At 63.5% G+C, this 18357-nt stretch overlaps 2 protein-coding genes across 3 annotated transcripts; one reads left to right on the forward strand and one right to left on the reverse strand.

The window, feature by feature from the left end:
- Nucleotides 1-1506: 1506 nt before the first annotated feature.
- On the reverse strand, nucleotides 1507-8868 carry SRMS (src-related kinase lacking C-terminal regulatory tyrosine and N-terminal myristylation sites). The gene is made up of 8 exons (XM_055372671.2): nucleotides 8255-8868; nucleotides 4921-5042; nucleotides 4012-4178; nucleotides 3138-3279; nucleotides 2861-3019; nucleotides 2137-2318; nucleotides 1889-2045; nucleotides 1507-1700 (listed from the first exon to the last, which is right to left on the reverse strand). Exons 1-8 carry the CDS (start codon nucleotides 8608-8610, stop codon nucleotides 1507-1509), a joined length of 1479 nt encoding a protein of 492 aa, XP_055228646.2. The 5' UTR covers nucleotides 8611-8868.
- A 5767-nt stretch (nucleotides 8869-14635) lies between these two features.
- Nucleotides 14636-17648, forward strand: FNDC11 (fibronectin type III domain containing 11). Of its 2 annotated transcripts, none has more exons than XM_055372672.2 (2): nucleotides 14636-15149; nucleotides 16594-17648. In XM_055372672.2, exons 1-2 carry the CDS (start codon nucleotides 14989-14991, stop codon nucleotides 17558-17560), a joined length of 1128 nt encoding a protein of 375 aa, XP_055228647.1. In that variant the 5' UTR covers nucleotides 14636-14988; the 3' UTR covers nucleotides 17561-17648. The 2 variants fall into 2 exon arrangements, with proteins under 2 accessions (XP_055228647.1, XP_018872296.3); XM_019016751.4 differs by having other exon boundaries at nucleotides 15102-15214.
- Nucleotides 17649-18357: the final 709 nt, after the last annotated feature.

Below are 18357 nucleotides of genomic sequence, written 5' to 3' on the forward strand. Positions count from 1 at the left end.
CTGAGCCAGCCTTTGGCCGGGGCCTGTGGATGGCGGCCATCAGCACTTAGGCTCAGCAGGTACAGAGCTGACCCCAACTCTAGGGTACAAGGACTCAGTCAGGCCTGAACTTGTCTCCAAACTTTCCGTCCCCGAAAGCCTTCTGGGCACAGCTGCCAACCTGGGCTCCCAGGAGGGTGGGGGGCAGGGTCTCCGGGGGCCACAAACAGACCCCGCCGGCCCCCTTGCTTTTTGACGTGTTTCACGAAGACCTGAGCAGAAGCTTCCCTGAGCCAGACATGGGGAGACGAAGGCCGACCCTGCACATCCCTGCCCCCTCCTGCCTTGGTGACCCCCGAGGACTCACACCCAGAGGCTTCCTGAGCCACTTGCTGCCCAGCATACCACGGCATCTACCTCCGAGCCCCCAACCGACCCTACCTGACCCTGCACAGGCAGAAGACTCCAAATCCCCCACGGCCACCCTGAGGCCCCTGGAAATAGCCTCCAAGGGCAGCTCCCAGGTCACCAAGCCTCCCGGCCCACCCTTCCTGTGCCACCTGGAACCCGCCCAGGGAGATGGAATCGGCAGCTCCTGCCAATGCCCTTGGGGCTCACGCTGTCTGGGCACCATGATGTCCTGGGCTGGAGGTCTGGGCGGCATGGGGGCCGCTCCAACCTGCATTTTCTAGCCACGTGGACCGCTACGCTCCAGCTCCTGGGTGGGGGTTTGGGGGGCTGAGCCTGTGTGTGATGTGCGCCTGTGTGCGTGTCTGAGTGGGTCAGTCCCGGCTTACTGAGTGCCGTGTGCGTGAGTGGGTTTGTGCACAGGCCGCCAGCGTGTCTGTGAGGGGCAGGTGCCGGTGCCACCCCGTGCCTACATACCACACACCCAGTGGGGTGGACACCGCCGTCTGCCTGGGAGCCAGCACTGGTCACTTCCACAAACCCAAGCTGGGACTAGGGAGAGAACTGGGCCTTTGGCTCTTCACCCTGCGAGGGAGTCCAGGGGACCCAGGCAGGACACACACAGGGCTCAGGGTTCCCCACCCAGAGCCTCCGAGGCTTCTACCCACCCTCCTGTGCTGTTGTCTCTCTTGAGATGCCAGGGACACGAGCCACACTGCACGGGGAACGTCAGCCCCAGCCCTCCGTCTGCACGAGTCACACTGCACGGGGAACGTCAGCCCCAGCCCTCCGTCTGCACGAGTCACACTGCACGGGGAACGTCAGCCCCAGCCCTCTGTCTGCACGAGTCACACTGCACGGGGAACGTCAGCTCTCCGTCTGCACGAGTCACACTGCACAGGGAACGTCAGCCCCAGCCCTCCGTCTGCACGAGTCACACTGCACGGGGAACGTCAGCCCCAGCCCCCCGTCTGCACGTCTGCCTGGTGCACAAACACGTGTGCACGCCAGGGCCTGAGGCCCACAGCCAGAGGCTCCTCGGTCCGGCCGACCGCATCCTTTCGAGTTGGCGCTCTGCAGGGAGGAGGGGCTGGCCTGGCTGGAGCGCGGAGCGTTGGGTCACGTGAGGACTCGGGGGTGGCATCTGTGGATGGCGTGCAGCTTCTCCCGCAGCGTGGCGAAGGAGGGCCGTTCCTCGGGGCTGCTCCTCCAGCACTCCAGCATGAGCACGTAGACCTCCGCCGGGCAGGCAGCCGGGCGCGGCAGCCGGTACCCTCGCATGATCTGCTGCAGCGTCTCGTGGTTGGTCATCCCTGGGAGGCGCGGGGCAAGAGCTGCCTCGATTCTGCCTGGGGGTCCCTATGGAGGCCTCCTGTAGCCCCCCGTGTCACCTGCCTGCCCTTGGCCAGACCCTCCAACCCCCTGCCGACAGCGTCCAGGCCCGGGGCCAGTGACTCCTGGGCAGAGCCTGCATCCTCCCTCCGGCTGCCTGGGGACCCACCTTCGTAGGGACACTGGCCATAGGTGAAAACCTCGTACAGCAGGACGCCGAAGGACCAGACGTCTGACTTCTGGGAGAAGACATGATAATTGGCCGCCTCAGGCGCTGTCCACTTGACCGGGATCTCGGAGCTGCTGCTCGGGGAGTAGATGTTGTCCTGGGGGCGAGGGAAGGCCCCTGGTAGGGCAGGTGGACCGGGGTCCCCTCACCCACCCCCTCTGGCTCAGGGGCCCAGAGCCTCCGCTGACCTTGAGCAGCCGGGCCAGGCCAAAGTCAGCCACCTTGCAGGCCAGGCCGTCGTCCACGAGCACGTTCCTGGCGGCCAAGTCCCGGTGCACAACGCGCTGCTCCTCCAGGTAGCTCATGCCCTCAGCCACCTGGCAGGCAAAGCCCAGGAGTGGCGGCAGACGCAGGGCCCGGCCCTCGGGGCCTGCAGGAGACAGCGCAGGGCCTTTCAGGGCGCGGGGCCAACGGCCGGTGAGGCCGGCGTCCACCCACGTCACCTTCCCCCATGCCTCAGCCTCCTCATCTCTAAGACGTGGCGAGGATGGCATGGCCGGCTAAGGCCACGGGAAGCCCCAAGTGAGACAGGGCGAGGGTCCTGTACTCACCACAGTGACCCGGCAGCCGGCCCAGGCCCCCAACAAAGACCGGGGCAGAGAAGAGCCAGAGGCTGGGCTGGGTCTATGTCACATTAGACCAAGGCTGGTGACCCAGATGGAACCGCGCCCCCCACCGCCCCCGAACTCCAGCTCCAGCCCCGGAGCCACAAGGCTCTGGCCTGGCCCAGACCTGACCCCAGCCCCCTGTTGGCTGGAGACCAGACAGGGATGGGATCTGCAGCCGGGGCCACCTGCTCCCGGTAGAGAGGCCCGGTTCACCTCAGAAACCCCGCAGGTTCAGCTCTGCGCCAGGAGGGAAGGGGCGGTCGCAGGCGCGTCAGGGCCACGTGGCAGCAGGGAGGGGACTCACTGCCCAGGAAGGCCTGCAGGTTCCCCTTTCGCATGAGTTCCGTGACGATGTACACAGGCTCCCCGCCCGAGCACACTGCGTGCAGCCGGATGAGCCGCTCGTGCCGCAGGCCCTTCAGCGTCTGGATCTCCTTGGCGAGGTCAGTGAGCTTCATGTTGGCTGCGAGAGAGGGTGTGGCTCCAGGACCGGCCCACGCCACGAACATCACTGCCCTGGGGCTTGAGGGTTGGACAGCAGGTGCGGGGCCCGGCCGTGGCGCAGGATCTTGGGGCCTCACCTGACTTGATGACCTTGATTGCCACGGGCAGGGAGCCCAGCCACAGGCCTTCCCACACCTCCCCAAAGTAGCCTTCACCCAGCTTCCTCCCAAGGGCGAATTCGGAGTGTGGCCGCTCCCACACGTCCTGCCGCGGGGCCTTCTGCAGGGAGGGCGGGCAGGGAGGCTGGTCAGCGTGGGCCCCTGTGCTCTGTCCCAGGCACAGCCCCCCACACCAGGCCTCTGGCAGGCACCCCTGTCCCCAGCACACACTCACCCCACCCTGGCTGGGACAAAGGGGAGTGGGTGCCAGGCTTGGAGGCCCGGCCCAGCCCTGTGGGAGCTCATTGCTCTGGGGGCCTAAGTGGCACCTTTGCCCCAGCCGGATATCCGTCTACACATGCTCATTACTGCCCCTGGCCGCGCTGTCATTATGAGACCAGAGAAACCAGACTGCTGCCCTGGCCCTCGGCAGGGTGGCTCACATCGGGGACAGTCCCCGGGATCCAGCGTCTCCAGCCCAGGTGCAGCATCTTGTGATCTGCCTCTCCTCCCACACCTTCCGCCCTTGGGGCCTGGGGCAGCCTTGAGTGCCTTCCCCAAACTGGCCCCACCCTCCTGGCTGCTCCCCTGCAGAGCTAGGCACTGCTACAGGTCTCCTTTCCCCACTCCCAGCCCCCCAGGACCCCAGGAATCCCAACAACCCTCAGAGGCACCCGCAGAGAGCAGAATGTGCCGGAGCCGCTGGGATGCTCCGATGCGCCCAGGCCTGGGCAGGGCCCTGGAGCCGCGCCTCTGACAGCCCCAGGGGTTTTGTGACGGGGTGGGGAGGAGCACCTAGAACAGGGCCATGCCTCAGGCCCAGCATGGGGCAGCTTGGCAGGCACAGGCCCACCTGGGGCATGCAGGGCTGCAGCAGGGGGTTCTGGATCAGCTTCCAGTTGGCCTTGTAGTAGGTGAGCAGCTCCTCCAGGCCGGGAAAGAGCCGTCCCTTCTGCAGGTAGAGGCTGCCATCAGCTGCCATGGAGACCCGGTAGTGGCAGACCTTGGCCTGGGCCCGGACTAGGAAGGGTTCAGAGATGGAGACCCCTGCCTTGGCTGCCAGCTGCCCCGACCCTCCCACCCCAGAGGATGTTGGCCACAACCCACTAAGGGGTCTGGCTCAGACCTAGCTGGGGACCCTGAGATGGTCAGAGCTGTGTGGAGGAGGGAGTGTGGGCAGCCACAGGCTGGGGCAGGGCAGCGAGAGGGGCCCAGGTTGGAGCTTTTCTGCTGACAGTGTGCACAGAGTAGGCACTTAATAAATACTTGTAGAATGAATGAGTCCATGAGTCAGTGAATGAATGAAGGAATAAGGAAGGAAAGAAGGAAAAGTGAATGAATGAATGAACGAATAAGCAAATGAGTGAAATAAGCTAGTGAACAAATCAGTGAATAAATGAATTAGTGAGTGAGGAATGAACGAGTGAATGAGTGGATGAATGGATGAATGAATGAGTGAATTAGTGAGTGAGGAATGAACGAGTGAATGAGTAGATGAATGGATGAATGAATGAGTGAATTAGTGAATGAGGAATGAATGAACAAGTGAATGAGTGACTGAATGAATGAGTGGGTGAATGACTGAATGAATGAATAAATGGGTGAGTTAGCAAGTGCAGGAGGTGACCAGCATATCTGCTGTTGGGCCCTCAGTGGCGCCGGGTGTGAATCAGGAGCCAGCACTGCCTAGAGACCAACCACCCCAAGGTCAAGGGCCACTGACCTGGTGGGGGACAGAGGCAGGAGGGGCCGCCCCAGGTACCTGACAGTGAGTAGCCCCCGAGGCTGCTCTCGCTGGGCCGGATGAGGAAGGCCCCTGGTTCGTTGGGTGGGGAGAGGAGCAGCTGCTGTGCCTGGGTCCGGCTGACCCCGCTAAAGTACCAGCTGCAAACAGCAGGTGCGGCAGTCACCTTGCAGGCCCCTCAGCCAGTGGCCCCACATGCTCTCCTCCGTGCTGGCGGCAGGGCTGAGCCCGGCTGTCCCACCGCCTCAGGGAGAAGGTCCACCCCGTGGACCTTGAGTCCCACCTTAAGGTCTGCACTGCCTCAGCCCCCAGTGCTGGCCTCATCCTCCTGCTCAGCCCTAAGCATCCTCACCTTGGCCATGGGCTCTCCGTTAGCCCTGCTGGGCGTGACCTCCAGTTCCCTGTTCATAGTGACCGCCAGCCCCAGCCACAGGTTAACAGTCAGCCCTGGCCATGGGCCATAGGCCTCCAAACTCGGCTTCGCTGAGCCCCTGCGCAGACATGGAGCTGACGGCCTGGTGAGCTGCCCGGAAGCACTGCTGGGCTGTCGTGGCCGTACAGGGCCACGGGCGTCACCTGGCTGGGCATGGCCCACCTGTCTCAGGCAGTTGGTTAGTGGAGGGGGCCCATGCAAGCTGTGTCCTGAGGAGGCAGCCTAAGCCAGGCTGTGCAGGAGGTCAGGAGGGGCAGCCAGTGGGCGGCTGCAGGGGGGTTACTGTGCGAACATTCAAAGCATCCTGCATCTCATGCTGGAGAGTTGTGCCCAGTACAGGACGGCCCTAAGCCCACTGGCGTCTGTTCACACAGACACCCCCTCCGAAAAGCCAGGTGCAGGTGAGACCTCTCTGAACACGGTGGCACGGTGGCAGGGAGCTCCCAGGTGCCCACTTCCCAGATGCCCACACAGGAGGAGCCCACACCGGGTGTCGGGAGAGGGGCCGGCTGGGGCTCCCCTGTCCAGGTGGGCCACCCACCAGGTCACGTCTACTCATTCCTGGGAGCTGGAGGCATCCTTGGAAGGAAGACAGAAATGCTCCCAGCCCCACCCCGTCTGCACAACTCTGCTTCTGAAGTCCAAGGCGGGGACTCCACACCTGACTCAGCTTCCCACCCTGGAGCCTCCCACTTCCTGGAGCTTCCTGGACCCGGAGAGGGATGCCTGCCACTCCCCTGCCCCAGGGCACACCCCGTAAGCACCAGAAGGAGGAAGCAGAGTGAGCCGGGTGTCAGGGTGGGGCTGAAACCACCTGGGAAGCGGGACTAGGAGAGGACCCGAGGTGGGCCTCAGAGTCAACACAAGATTCGGGGCTGGGGCACGGCCATGCCATCCTGGGCAGACTGGGACTGGGCAAGATGGAGGACACAGTCTGGCACCCCTGCCCCGGGGACCTGGGGGGCAATGGGGGCAGCAGGAATAGAAACCGACATGGCCAGGGCCGTGGGGCTGGGCTGAAGTTGAAGGGAATGAAGATGGAGACAGGAAGAGGTGTGGGACCAGGGACAGAGAGGCGGCGGCCTGAGGCACTGACTCCATGGACGCTCTGTCCATGGAGCTCCTCCTGCAGCCAGGGCCCCTGCCTTCTGGGGTCTGCTGGCAGGGAGACGCAACCCTCTCACGTGTAAAGGGACTCAGGTCCCTCCCAGCACCGCGGGATGTGGGGATGAGACACAGGTGTTTTCCCAAAACATCGCCAGCCTCCTCTGAAGCCCACATCAGGGCTTGGGGGTCAGAGGTGAGCTCCTGTGGGATCCTGAGATGCAGGGGATGTGTCTGAGGTCTCTCCCTGGGGCGTGGGGCCAGGTGTCTGGAGCTAATGACACCTGAGTGTGGTTAGTCTTTTAATCTCCAGACTAGGCAAATAGTCATTAGCTTTGCCTATGGACCGCCCTGCTCCACCACGAGCCCTGCCCTCCAGGAACCGCTGAAGGGGTCTGTCCTCCACACCTGGGGTGACTGTGAGCCCCTTCCCATCACAAAGGCTGCTTGCCCCCCAACCACTGCTCAGGACAAGCGGGGCAGGTGTGGGGTGAGGGCCTGGGGCCCCTCAGAAGGCACCTTCCTGTGACTCCGGCTTCACCCGCCCCATGCAACCCCCAGGATGATGTGTGAGTGCCAAAGGGCCCCCAGGAGGCTGGAAGTGGCCCTGAGCAAGGCTGACCCCGAAGGTCTCCAGGGCTCAGGCCTTGCCCAGCTGGATGCCGGACCAAGGCAGCCGCTCAGAGCAGCCGCACTGGGCATCTGGACTAGGCACCTCTGCAACCCCTGCTCACCTGCCCTCACCCAGAGCCCCTGGAGTGTGGGCCCCTGTCTCAGCCCCCAATCCCAGCCCCTGCTCACCTGCCTTCACCCAGAGCCCCTGGAGCGTGGGCCCGTCTCAGCCCCCAGCCCCTGCTCACCTGCCTTCACCCAGAGCCCCTGGAGCGTGGGCCCCTGTCTCAGCCCCCAATCCCAGCCCCTGCTCACCTGCCGTCACCCAGAGCTCCTGGAGCGTGGGCCCCTGTCTCAGCCCCCAATCCCAGCCCCTGCTCACCTGCCTTCACCCAGAGCCCCTGGAGCATGGGCCCGTCTCAGCCCCCAGCCCCTGCTCACCTGCCTTCACCCAGAGTTCCTGGAGCATGGGCCCCTGTCTCAGCCCCCAGCCCCCAGCCCCTGCTCACCTGCCGTCACCCAGAGCTCCTGGAGCGTGGGCCCCTGTCTCAGCCCCCAATCCCAGCCCCTGCTCACCTGCCGTCACCCAGAGCTCCTGGAGTGTGGGCCCGTCTCAGCCCCCAGCCCCTGCTCACCTGCCCTCACCCAGAGTTCCTGGAGCGTGGGCCCCTGTCTCAGCCCCCAGCCCCTGCTCATGTGCCTTCACCCAGAGTTCCTGGAGCATGGGCCCCTGTCTCAGCCCCCAGCCCCCAGCCCCTGCTCACCTGCCGTCACCCAGAGCTCCTGGAGCTCCTGTCATCTGGTGCCTCCCAGCCCCCAGCCCCTGCCCTCCAAGCAGTGACCGCTCCATGAACACTGGACTCCCTGTGTGAGGGCGGGAGGGCCTGGCCAGCCAGGCAGGGTCCTGGAGGAACCGCCTGCTGGGTGCCCAGCTGGTGCAGCTGATGTCCCCCCCACCCCCAGCACCTGACCACGCCTGCCGGAGCCTCCTCTCCCTCTCGGCAGCCCACAGCGGACACTGCTGTTTTCCTACCACACCTGCCGGCCCGGGGCCCATCAGCTGTCCCTGAATGAATGCATGGATGAACGAATGAATGAACAGATAGCCACGGACGTGCGATTTCCAACTCAAAATCCTGCCGTTTTTCCGGACTCCCCAGCTGGGGGCGAGGCAGGCTCTGACTCCGAGGCCGAGGTACTCACGGTTGGTCTGAGAGCGTCTCAGGAGAAGCCTTGGCCACGTGGGTGATGGGCACGAGCCCGGCGCTGGGCTGGCCCGAAAGCCTGCGTGCGAAGATGTAGCCGCCCCCCTCTTCGAGGGCACAGAGCCTGTCCCCGCGGCGGACACTCAGCTCCCCGCCACACCGCGCCGTGAAGTCATAGAGCGCAAGGAAGAGCTGAGGGAAGGGGCTGCAAGGCTCGGCGGGGAGCGTGGGCACTGGGTCAGTGTTGGGGTCCAGTGACTGGGGGGTGCCATGGTCCGGCTCGCTGCCCGCCGGCCAGATCTTGTCCCAGAAGAAGGACAGGAAGGCCAGCCGCCTCCTGAGGAACGGCTCCATCCCCCGGGGTCACTGCGCTGGGCCCGAGGGCCATGGGAGCCCGCGAGCCCGGAAGAGGAACTGGCAGGGCCGGTGGGACCCGGTGTCCAGCGCTCCCTGCCCTGGCCGTGGGGTGACAGGGGACCCCGGCCCTGCGGTCACTCAGAGGTCCCCTTGATCCAGGAGGCACACGGTTCCCACCGGTGTCCGGGCTGGCGTTCGGGCTGGGTGGGGCGCAGGGCGGACCCCCTGCCTCAGGCACACCGACAGCACCTCCTGTCCTCGACCTCCTTGGCGTCTGGAGTGCACCATCCCCTCCCCAACCCGATGGCAGAGGGCAGCTTGGGCTGGGGCGGGGGCGGGCTCCAGGAGGGGCCCGAGGAGGGCGGGGTGGGCAGGGCCAGCCTCTCTCCCGCCCTCTGCAAGGCCCAGGCAGGCGGAATGGCTCTGCCCAGTCAGACCCGGCCCATGCCCAAGGGCACCACAGTCCAACAGCCGCCCGTGCCCACGGAGAAGTGGGGGGTCCACGGAGAAGCGCTGCTGTTCAGCACCTGCAGTGGTTGCCAAGCCTGAGCTGCACTCAGATGGAAAATTGCCTGCTTATTTAAATGTTGGCCAGATATTTTAACATCATTAACCCTGCTCCAGGTGCCGAGCCTCCGGCCTCTGCAGCAAATTCTGAGGACAGGTGAGTGAGGGGGCTCTCAGCACCCCGGCTTTCATGCAGTAAAACGAGATGCTGATTGCAGGGAGCTCGGCCGCAGGCCAGGCACCCAGATGCCCCACGCTGCCCGATGACCAGCTTCTGAGTCAGTCAATGCCCAGGCCATACCCAAAGGCCACTGAGGGGAAGTGGAGGCTGTGGACGCCTGGCCCCAGTTCAGGGGGATGAGCACACGGAGAAGGGGCGGCGGGTGAGTCCCTGGCTGGGGACCTCCCACCCTCTCCCTGGACAGCGCCAAGCCCCCGCATGCTGAAGCAAACTCTGCCCGCTCAGGTAGGTCCCCAGATCGGGGCAGGACTGGGGGAGCAAATCCCAGCAAACCCCAGCAGCACGGTACAGGGTCCTGAGGCAGGAGGTGGTGGCCATCTGCAGTCTCTCTCTCCTCCGACATCCCCTCCGGGTCCTGAGTGGGGTGGGGTGGGGGCCATCTGCAGTCTCTCACTCCTCCCGCCTCCCTTCTGGGTCCTGAGGCAGGGTGGTGGGGTGAGGCCATCTGCAGTCTCTCCCTCCTCCTGCCGGCCTCCCCCAGCAGCCCCTTCTGCACCTGGGTGGCCTTCAGGGAGCCTCACGCCCCTTTCCCACATCTCACACGCATCCATGCCCCCACTTCATGCGTGTGGCTGAATGCATCCCTCCAATAGGCATGACCAGTGTCCAGCCAATGACAAGCCCCTCTCGCACCTGCCTGCCCTGGAGTCACAGACGGGCTTCTCAGAAACCTCACGTCTGGGGACTGGTGTGTGCATTGTGGGGTGGCAGTGACACCCGTGGCCTGGCTCTCAGGGCACCCCAGCAGCCAAGCTGTGTCCGGGCTTAAAGCCTGGAGGCAGCAGGGGCCCTGGGAGACTGGACGTCGCCAGGCTCAGGGCAGGCTCTGCACCAGAGAGGTGTCCCGCTGGGGGTGGTGGGGGGTGTTGAGAAATGTGGAGAATTGTAAATACTACATTGGGGGTGGCCTTCGAGGGGCCCCAGCGCCTTCTCCTCCCGCGCTTCCCCCGCGCCGCCGTCTCCTCCCGCCCCCGCCACCCGCCGCCGTCTCCTCCCACCCCCGCCGCCGTCTCCTCCCACCCCCGCCGCCGTCTCCTCCCCCTCCACCGCCGTCTCCTCCCGCCCCCGCCACCCGCCGCCGTCTCCTCCCCCTCCACCGCCGTCTCCTCCCACCCCCGCCGCCGTCTCCTCCCCACACCACCGCTTTTGCCCACCATTTCTTTTCTTTACTTTTTTTTTGGAAACAGGGTCTCACTCTGTCGCCCAGGCTGGAGTGCAGTGGCAGCCTCGATCTCCTGGGCTCAAGCCGTCCTCCTGCCGGACTACAGGTGTGCGCCACCATGCCCAGATAAATTTTTTATTATTTGTAGAGATGGGCTCTCACTATGTTGCCCAGGCTGGTTTTGAACTCTTGGCCTCAAGCGATCCTCCTGCCTCCCAAAGTGCTGGGACTACAGGTGTGGCTACCAGCTCTCCTAAATCCTCCCTAGGACGTGACTCTTCCCTCCTAGAACGCCAAGGCCGCAGAGCCCCAGGGAGGCCTCCTCAGGCCATGGAAAGCTCCTGTGCCCACCACACCAGGGTCAGGTGTTCAGGGCACTGAATGCAGATTCCTCCCAGACACTCCCTGCCCCTTAGAGCCACAGGATCGTGGCACAGGACTCAGCACATTCCATGCCCAGCTGGAACCACAGGCAGGCCTGGCCATCAGGGTTAGGGCCTCTGCCCCGGCGTGTCTCACCCCCACCGCCCCACCTGCCCACAGATCAGCTCCCCACGTCTGCCCCATCTTCCCCCTCCTTGCACCTGCTGCCCTTGCACCGCACACATGCCAGGGAGAGTGTGGTTGGCAGGCAGCCGAGGCCGGCTTTATCCAGCTCCTCCCCAGTGGTCCTCAGAATCCCCGGCCCCACATGCCCAGCCGCCCTGTCCCGCTGCCCTCCAAGTTGTGCCCGCCCGTCCACCCCTTCCTCACCTCACCCACCAGGCGCAACACAGCCCAGCGTAGGGCCCCTGCCAGGTGTCCGTGTCAGCAGCCCCTTCCCTGCCTGCTGTGCCCTCCCCCATGACCTCACCTCCTCCCTCAGCCCTAACCGGGTAGGTGGCACAGAGGGGAGTGAGGAAAGGGGCCTGGGTACAGGATCAATCTGGACGGGGTCAGGAGTCTGGGGCTTGGCCGGGTGAGGCGGCTCACTCCTGTAATACCAGCATCTGGGGAGGCCAAGCAGGAGGATCGCTTAAGCCCAAGGGTTCAAGACCAGCCTGGGCAACATAGACCCCCATCTCTATTTTTTTAAAAAAAGAAAAGGCTAGGCACAGTGGCTGACACCAGTAATCCCAGCACTTTGGGAGGCCAAGGCGGGTGCATCACCTGAGGTCAGGAGTTCAAGACCAGCCTGGGCAACACGGTGAAACCCCGTCTCCACTAAAATACAAAAGTTAGTCAGGCATGATGGCGGGCACCTGTAATCCCAGCTACTCAGGAGGCTGAGACGGGAGAATCACTTGAATCTGGGAGACAGTGGTTGCAGTGAGCTGAGATCGTCGCGCCACCGTACTCCAGCCTGGGCGGCTGAGCAAGACTCCATCTCAAAAAAGTAAAAATGACCAGGGCTGGAATCCTGCTCTCAGACTCACTGTCCACATGACCTTGGGCATACAGTGCTGAACCTCCCTGTGCCTCAGTTTCCCCATCTGTAAGAGCACTGATCTTACAATGGCAGTGAGGACACAGACCACGGGGATGGGGTGCAGGGCCCTTCCTGGTGTTCAGATGGAGGCTGGTGGCAGGAGCTCTGCCACATCAGGCCACCCCCCCATCCAGGTTTATGTGTCTGGAGGGCACAGCTCTGAGGGTCTCAGTGGTCAGCGTGCATTCTCTCCCCCAAGACTGGCCCCACTACCCCCAGGCTTCACCATCCTCAGGGCCCAGGGAAGCTCTGTCCACCAGGGACATCAGATCCAAAGTGTTCACTGCCTGTGCCCTGGTGGCCACAAACAGGGTTGAGCAAGACTGAGCACAAACTGGCCCCTGGTGCCCAGCAGTGAACAGGAGTGACTGTTGACCCTGCACAGAGGGGACTATGCTGAGCGCAAGAAGCCAGTCCCAAGGCTGCATACTGAAAGCCTGCACTGATAGGACATTCTTGAAATGACCAGACAGAGCCGGAGAGATGAGTGGTTGCAGGGCTAGGGAGGGGTGGGAGGGAGCAGCGTGGCCGTAAAGAACATGGCAGGGTCCCATGGGGGTGGCACTGCCTTGCGTCTGTATCGACGTCAAGGTCCTGGCGTGATTCTGCACTGCAGTCCTGCAAGATGCTACCACTGGGGATGCTGGGTAGAGGGTAACAGGACCTCTGTGTTACTTCTTACAACTGCAGATGAATCTATACTTATCTTAAAAGTTTAACTTTATTATTATTATTATTATTATTTTCGAGACAGGCCTCTGTCTTATTGCACCCAGGCTGGAGTGCAGTGGCACAATCTCGGCTCACTGCAACCTCCACCTCCTGGGTTCAAGCGATTCTCCTGCCTCAGCCTCCTGAGTAGCTGGGACTACAGGCGCCCACCACCACGTCCAGCTAATTTTTCTTTTTTTTTTTTTTTTTGAGACAGAGTCTCGCTCTGTCGCCCAGGCTGGAGTGCAGTGGCGTGATCTCGGCTCACTGCAAGCTCCACCTTCCAGGTTCACGCCATTCTCCTGCCTCAGTCTCCCGAGTAGTTGGGACTACAGGCGCCCGCCACCACGCCCAGCTAGTGTTTTGTATTTTTAGTAGAGACGGGGTTTCACCATGGTCTCGATCACGTCCAGCTAATTTTTGTATTGTTAGTAGAGACTGGGTCTCACTGTTGGCCAGGCTGGTCTCGAACTCCTGACCTCAGGTGATCTGCTTGCCTCAGCCTCCCAAAGTGCTGGGATTATAGGCGTGAGCCACTGCGCCCAGCCATTATTATTCTTTTTAGAGACACAGGGTCTCCCTCTGTCACCCAGGCTGGAGTGCAGTGGCACCATCTTGGCTCACTGCAGCCTCATCCTCCCAGGCTCAGGTGATCCTCCAGCCTCAGCTTTCCAAGTAGCTGAGACCACAGGTGCACACCACCACACCCAGCTAATTTTTCAAATTATTTGTAGAGACAGGGGTCTCCCTGTGTTGCCCAGGCTGGTCTCAAACTTCTGGCCTCAAGGGATCCTCTCACCTTGGCCTCTCAAAGTGCTGAGGTTATGGGCCTGCGCCACCGAGCCTGGCCAAAAGTTTAACTTTAAAAAATTAGATTAGAAATCAGAAATTGAAAGAAAGGGGGTAGGGTGGAGCCCAGGAGAGGAGAGACATCCAGGACCTGCCTGGCCCCAAAAGAGAAGGGGAGGCTGCTCTGCCCCCACCCCGCTTCTCCGTCAGTGGGCTGCAGGGCCGGGGGTAAGGGGTCTAACTCCTACTGCTTCCCAACCCTCCACGTCAGACAGCACCCCCTTCTCCAAACAACCCCGGCTTTGTCCCCTGGAGCCCTAAATAACAATAACAATAGCTGGCATTTATTGAGTTCCAGCCCAGGCAGGGAGGGCAGGGCAGAAACAGCACCCAACAGGACTGGGTGCAAGGCTCACACCTGTAATCCGGAAGGATCGGAAAGACCCAGGTGGGAGGATCACTTGAGCCCCGGGGGTGAAGACTGCCGCATGGGTGACAGAGCAAGACGCTATCTCAAAAAAAAAACCACCCACACCCACCCACGTCCTGCCAGGCCTAACCCCTGGGGCCTCCATGCACCAAGGGAAAGCTCTTCCAGGGTGGGGTCACCGGGAGGAGGGGGGAGGCTCAAGTTACAGAACAGCCTGGTAGGGGCTCAGAGACGCCCATCCTGGAAGAGGCCCCAGCACTGACCTCCGTGGGGGTGGAGATGAGGAGGATGGAAAGGGTGTCTTCCTCCAGCATCTTCCTGAAGGTGAAGGAGGGGCACCTTGGGGTGTCTAAGATTGTGACCCCAGGAGACCCCCAGCTAGCTGCGGTGTGCTGTGGGGGAAGGGGGGGGATCCCAGAGGCCCTGAGCCCAACTGAACAGATACAGACGGGACCAGATGGCCTCAGAGCTCCCCTGCGGGGCTCCCTGGAGCTATGGAGACCCCATTTATCCAGAGTCAGGTCGGTGCCTGAGCTTGGGCAGCCCCAGGTGGAAGGAGCCCGTGGTGGGAGGAGCCTGCTCTGGGAGGAGCCTGCGGTGGGAGGAGCCTGTGATGGGAGGGGCCGTTGCGGGGGGGGGAGCCCATGGTGGGAGGAGCCTGTGGTTGAGGAGCCTGCGGTGGGGGGAGCCCGTGGTGGGAGGAACCTGTAATGGGCGGGGCCTTGCTGGGCAGAGACCGCGGCGGGGGGAGCCGCCCCTCTCCTCTGTCCAGGCACTGGGTGGTCCATCCCCCAGGTCACCGGTCACTGCCTCTCTCCCAAATTCCTCCCAGGGATTCCCGAGGAGTGCGCTCGGACTGGGGGGTTGAGCAGGAACTCCCTCCCAGTCACCCGAGGCTCCTGCGCCCCGCCCGAAGCCGGGGGTGCGTGGGGAGTGGTGCGCCCGCGGAAGGGCTCCGGGACGGGAACCCCACTTGGAGCCTGGCTCTTGGACCAGCCACCCGCGGTGGCCCCTAAGTCGGGGACGCGGGCCCCCAGAAGTCTGGGGCTCTCCAGGAAGCGAAGCGGATGGAAGATTACTCGGCTCGGGGTCCTGGGTCCCCACCCCCGCCCCGCCCCGCCCCCGGGCCGCAGCGTCACAAAGGCCGCTGGTCCCCAGGGCAACCCGCGGAGTGCGGAGGGAGGCTGGGCTCTGGGAAGTCCGCGCGCGGCTCCGCTTCAGAGGCAGGGCAAGTGGGCGCGGTCCTGGGGCGGCGGCGGGGGCCGGGAGAGGAGGGCTGGGGGTCTCGAGAAGGTAAGGGGCAGGCAGAGCGGCCGGGGAGGTGGGCCCGGGCCAGGGGAGCCAAGGGGAGTGTGGTGGAGGGGGTAGAGTGCGGGCACCTGGTGGTCTCAGGGAAGCGGGCCTGGGACCAGGGGCGTGTAGGAAGCGGCGAGGGGCTCAGAACCACCTTTCCGGGTTCACGACCAGCCTCTCTGGGTGTTCCACCTGGGCAGATGCTGGAGACTAGAAAACATCCCTCACGCGTCACAGAGGCACGGTTTCCCTCCAGCGGTGAAATCCGCCCCAGCCTCCAGCAAGAGCAGGGCTTAGGCCTGGGGTCCTGGGGTCCTGCTCTCAGTTGGCACCTCACCCCAGACACACTTCCTGCTGCCCCCAGGGGCCTGTTCTCGCCCCGATGCCCCGGGAAGGTCAAGGGTTGCCCTTTTGGGCGTGAGGCAGATATGACTTCACCACGTACCTGTGTGGCCTTGGGGAACTCAGCAACTGCTTAGCTCTCATTTGTGGGTCGTCCAAGGCCCAAGTGGCTGTGACAACCTGAGATCTCCAGGGTTGCTGGGAGCCGGGGCAGCAACCAGGGGTGCGGCTTGCTCTCCAGGGAGCTGCGGCAGAGCCTGGGGCCACAGCTGCACTCAGCCGGTGCACCCATGGACAGAGGGTCAGACTCGGCTCAGCACTGGGCTCAAGCCCTGGATGAGAACAAGAACCAAGCTTCTTAGCCTCAGCCTCCATCTGGGAAATGGAGTGTTACTTGTGGAGTCCATGAGCTCACCAGGGACAGGATCCTGGGTCCACAGCGAGGGCCCACAGCGTGGGAGGAGGGCTGCTCCTCCGGGCCCAGGCCTGGCCGCCCTCCTCCCATGCTGACCGGCCAGCTGGCCTAGTCTTTGGTGAGGCCTGTCTCTGTGCTCTACAACTGCGGTGAGGCGTGGAGCGTCCCCAGGGAGAACCGGAGCGGGAGGATGGCCCGCGAATGTCCCCGAGGGGGGTCCTGTGCTGCTTAGGACCACGCCGTCCCCTCTCCACGGCCCCGAGGGGTGCCAGCAACCCCTTTCAGCAGCAGGGTTAGGAACTGGGGCCCTTGCAAGGCCACAGGTCAGGGCTGGGGTTTCTGCCCTGGCGGTTCTGGCCAGAAGTCCGCAGTCCTAGTTCTTCCCTGTCCTGTCCCACAGGCCACTGGTTGTCAGTAGAGGTTTTTGCCCCTCAGTATAAACTGTGTCCAGATCTGTAGGCTGCCCATCCAGCCCTCCAGGCAGCCTCTTCCCAGCGAGTTGTGCCCCGGAGGAAGGACAGAGGCCCAGCATGGGGTCAGTGGGCTGAATCCATCCCCCGAACATGCCACAGCCCAGGGGAGGCCAGCCTGCCTGGCAGCTGACACCCAGCCCTCCCCCCAGCTCCCGGATCATGAGCGCCCATGTGGCAGGCCTGGGCCTGGACAAGATGAAGCTGGGCAATCCCCAGTCCTTCCTGGACCAGGAGGAGGCAGATGACCAGCAGCTGCTGGAGGCAGAGGCGTGGAGGACCTACACCAAGCGCCGCGATGCCCTGCGTGAGTTCCTGACCTCGGACCTGAGCCCGCACCTGCTTAAGCGCCACCACGCCCGCATGCAGCTGCTGCGTAGGTGCTCCTACTACATCGAGGTCCTGCCCAAGCACCTGGCCCTGGGCGACCAGAACCCGCTGGTGCTGCCTAGCGCCTTGTTCCAGCTCATCGACCCCTGGAAGTTCCAGCGCATGAAGAAGGTGGGCACAGCTCAGACCAAGATCCAGCTCCTGCTGCTCGGGGACCTGTTGGAACAGCTCGATCATGGCCGTGCTGAGCTGGACGCCCTGCTCCGGTCGCCGGACCCACGGCCCTTCCTGGCCGACTGGGCGCTGGTGGAGCGGCGGCTGGCGGATGTGTCGGCCGTCATGGACAGCTTCCTGACCATGATGGTGCCGGGGCGGCTGCACGTCAAGCACCGCCTGGTGTCTGATGTCAGTGCCACCAAGATCCCGCACATCTGGCTCATGCTGAGCACCAAGATGCCTGTCGTGTTTGACCGAAAGGCGTCGGCGGCTCACCAGGACTGGGCCCGGCTGCGCTGGTTCGTCACCATCCAGCCGGCCACGTCGGAGCAGTATGAGTTGCGCTTCAGGCTGCTGGACCCACGGACACAGCAGGAGTGCGCCCAGTGTGGCGTCATCCCCGTGGCTGCCTGCACCTTCGACGTCCGAAACCTGCTGCCCAACCGATCCTATAAGTTCACCATCAAGAGGGCCGAGACCTCCACGCTGGTGTACGAGCCCTGGAGGGACAGCCTCACACTGCACACCAAGCCGGAGCCCCTGGAGGGGCCCGCCCTCAGCCACTCTGTCTGAGAGATGATTTTCTAATATTTATCCACTAATAAAGAAGAGTGTAAATGCACATACAGAATTAAAGAAGCAAACCTACTTATGTTTTAAAGGCAGCAGCCACCGGTGTTTTTCCTGGCTCAAAACATGCCAAGCCCCAGGCCTTCTGCTCCTGCTCTTTCCCAGGGGGAGCCACAGGCCGGACCTCCCAAGACAGCTGAGCCTGGAGCAAGAAGTACCAGCCCCTGACACCTACGGGTCCAATGACGACGACGAAAGCTGCTCCACAGGGCCTCTGCGGTCCTAGCCCCCGCCCCTCCTCGCCACCCCCATCACCGTGACCGGGCTCCGGCCTTCCTTACCCACCTCCCTGGCTTGGGGGGCTCCCTCAGGGAATGACACTCCTAGGCCGTGATGTCTCCCACCATCCCCTGCCCAGCCTCTAGTGCTCATCAGCACGCCCGCCCGAGGAGGCAGCAGCACCACCGGGGATCCCTGGCTGTGAGCAGCTCAGCCGTGCCCCTCCGTGCCCCGCCCCACCTTTTGTTCCTCAAGGGCCTTCCCGGCCCTGAGCTCCCTCTCTCCTCCAGGATCAGCTGCTTTTGCTAGGCGTCCAGCCCCTGCGTCCCCTCACCGCTCACCTTCAGGGCCGCAGCTGCCCCTTCCTCCCAGAAGCCTTCCCTGGCTGCAGGCTGGTGAGGTCCCCAAGTCCCCCTTCCTAGAGGCGCCTTCTCATCCTCTCTGCAGGCGCTTCTCAAGCTATTGCAGAACTACTCTTATGATGGCCCAAGAATAGACATGGTCTTCAGGGCAGGGCCCGT

This window comes from Gorilla gorilla, chromosome 21 (genome assembly GCF_029281585.2).
Source record: "Gorilla gorilla gorilla isolate KB3781 chromosome 21, NHGRI_mGorGor1-v2.1_pri, whole genome shotgun sequence".
Taxonomy (NCBI): domain Eukaryota; kingdom Metazoa; phylum Chordata; class Mammalia; order Primates; family Hominidae; genus Gorilla; species Gorilla gorilla.

Coding starts and splice junctions, on each gene's coding strand:
- SRMS (XM_055372671.2), bottom strand. CDS start 8,610: ATGGAGCCGTTCCTCAGGAGGCGGCTGGCCTTCCTGTCCTTCTTCTGG. Junction 2,319..2,860: donor CCTGCAGGCCTTCCTGGGCA/GTGAGTCCCCTC, acceptor TGTCTCCTGCAG/GCCCCGAGGGCCGGGCCCTG. Junction 2,046..2,136: donor GCCTGGCCCGGCTGCTCAAG/GTCAGCGGAGGC, acceptor CCTCGCCCCCAG/GACAACATCTACTCCCCGAG.
- FNDC11 (XM_055372672.2), top strand. CDS start 14,989: ATGGAAGATTACTCGGCTCGGGGTCCTGGGTCCCCACCCCCGCCCCGC. Junction 15,150..16,593: donor GGCTCCGCTTCAGAGGCAGG/GCAAGTGGGCGC, acceptor CCCTCCCCCCAG/CTCCCGGATCATGAGCGCCC.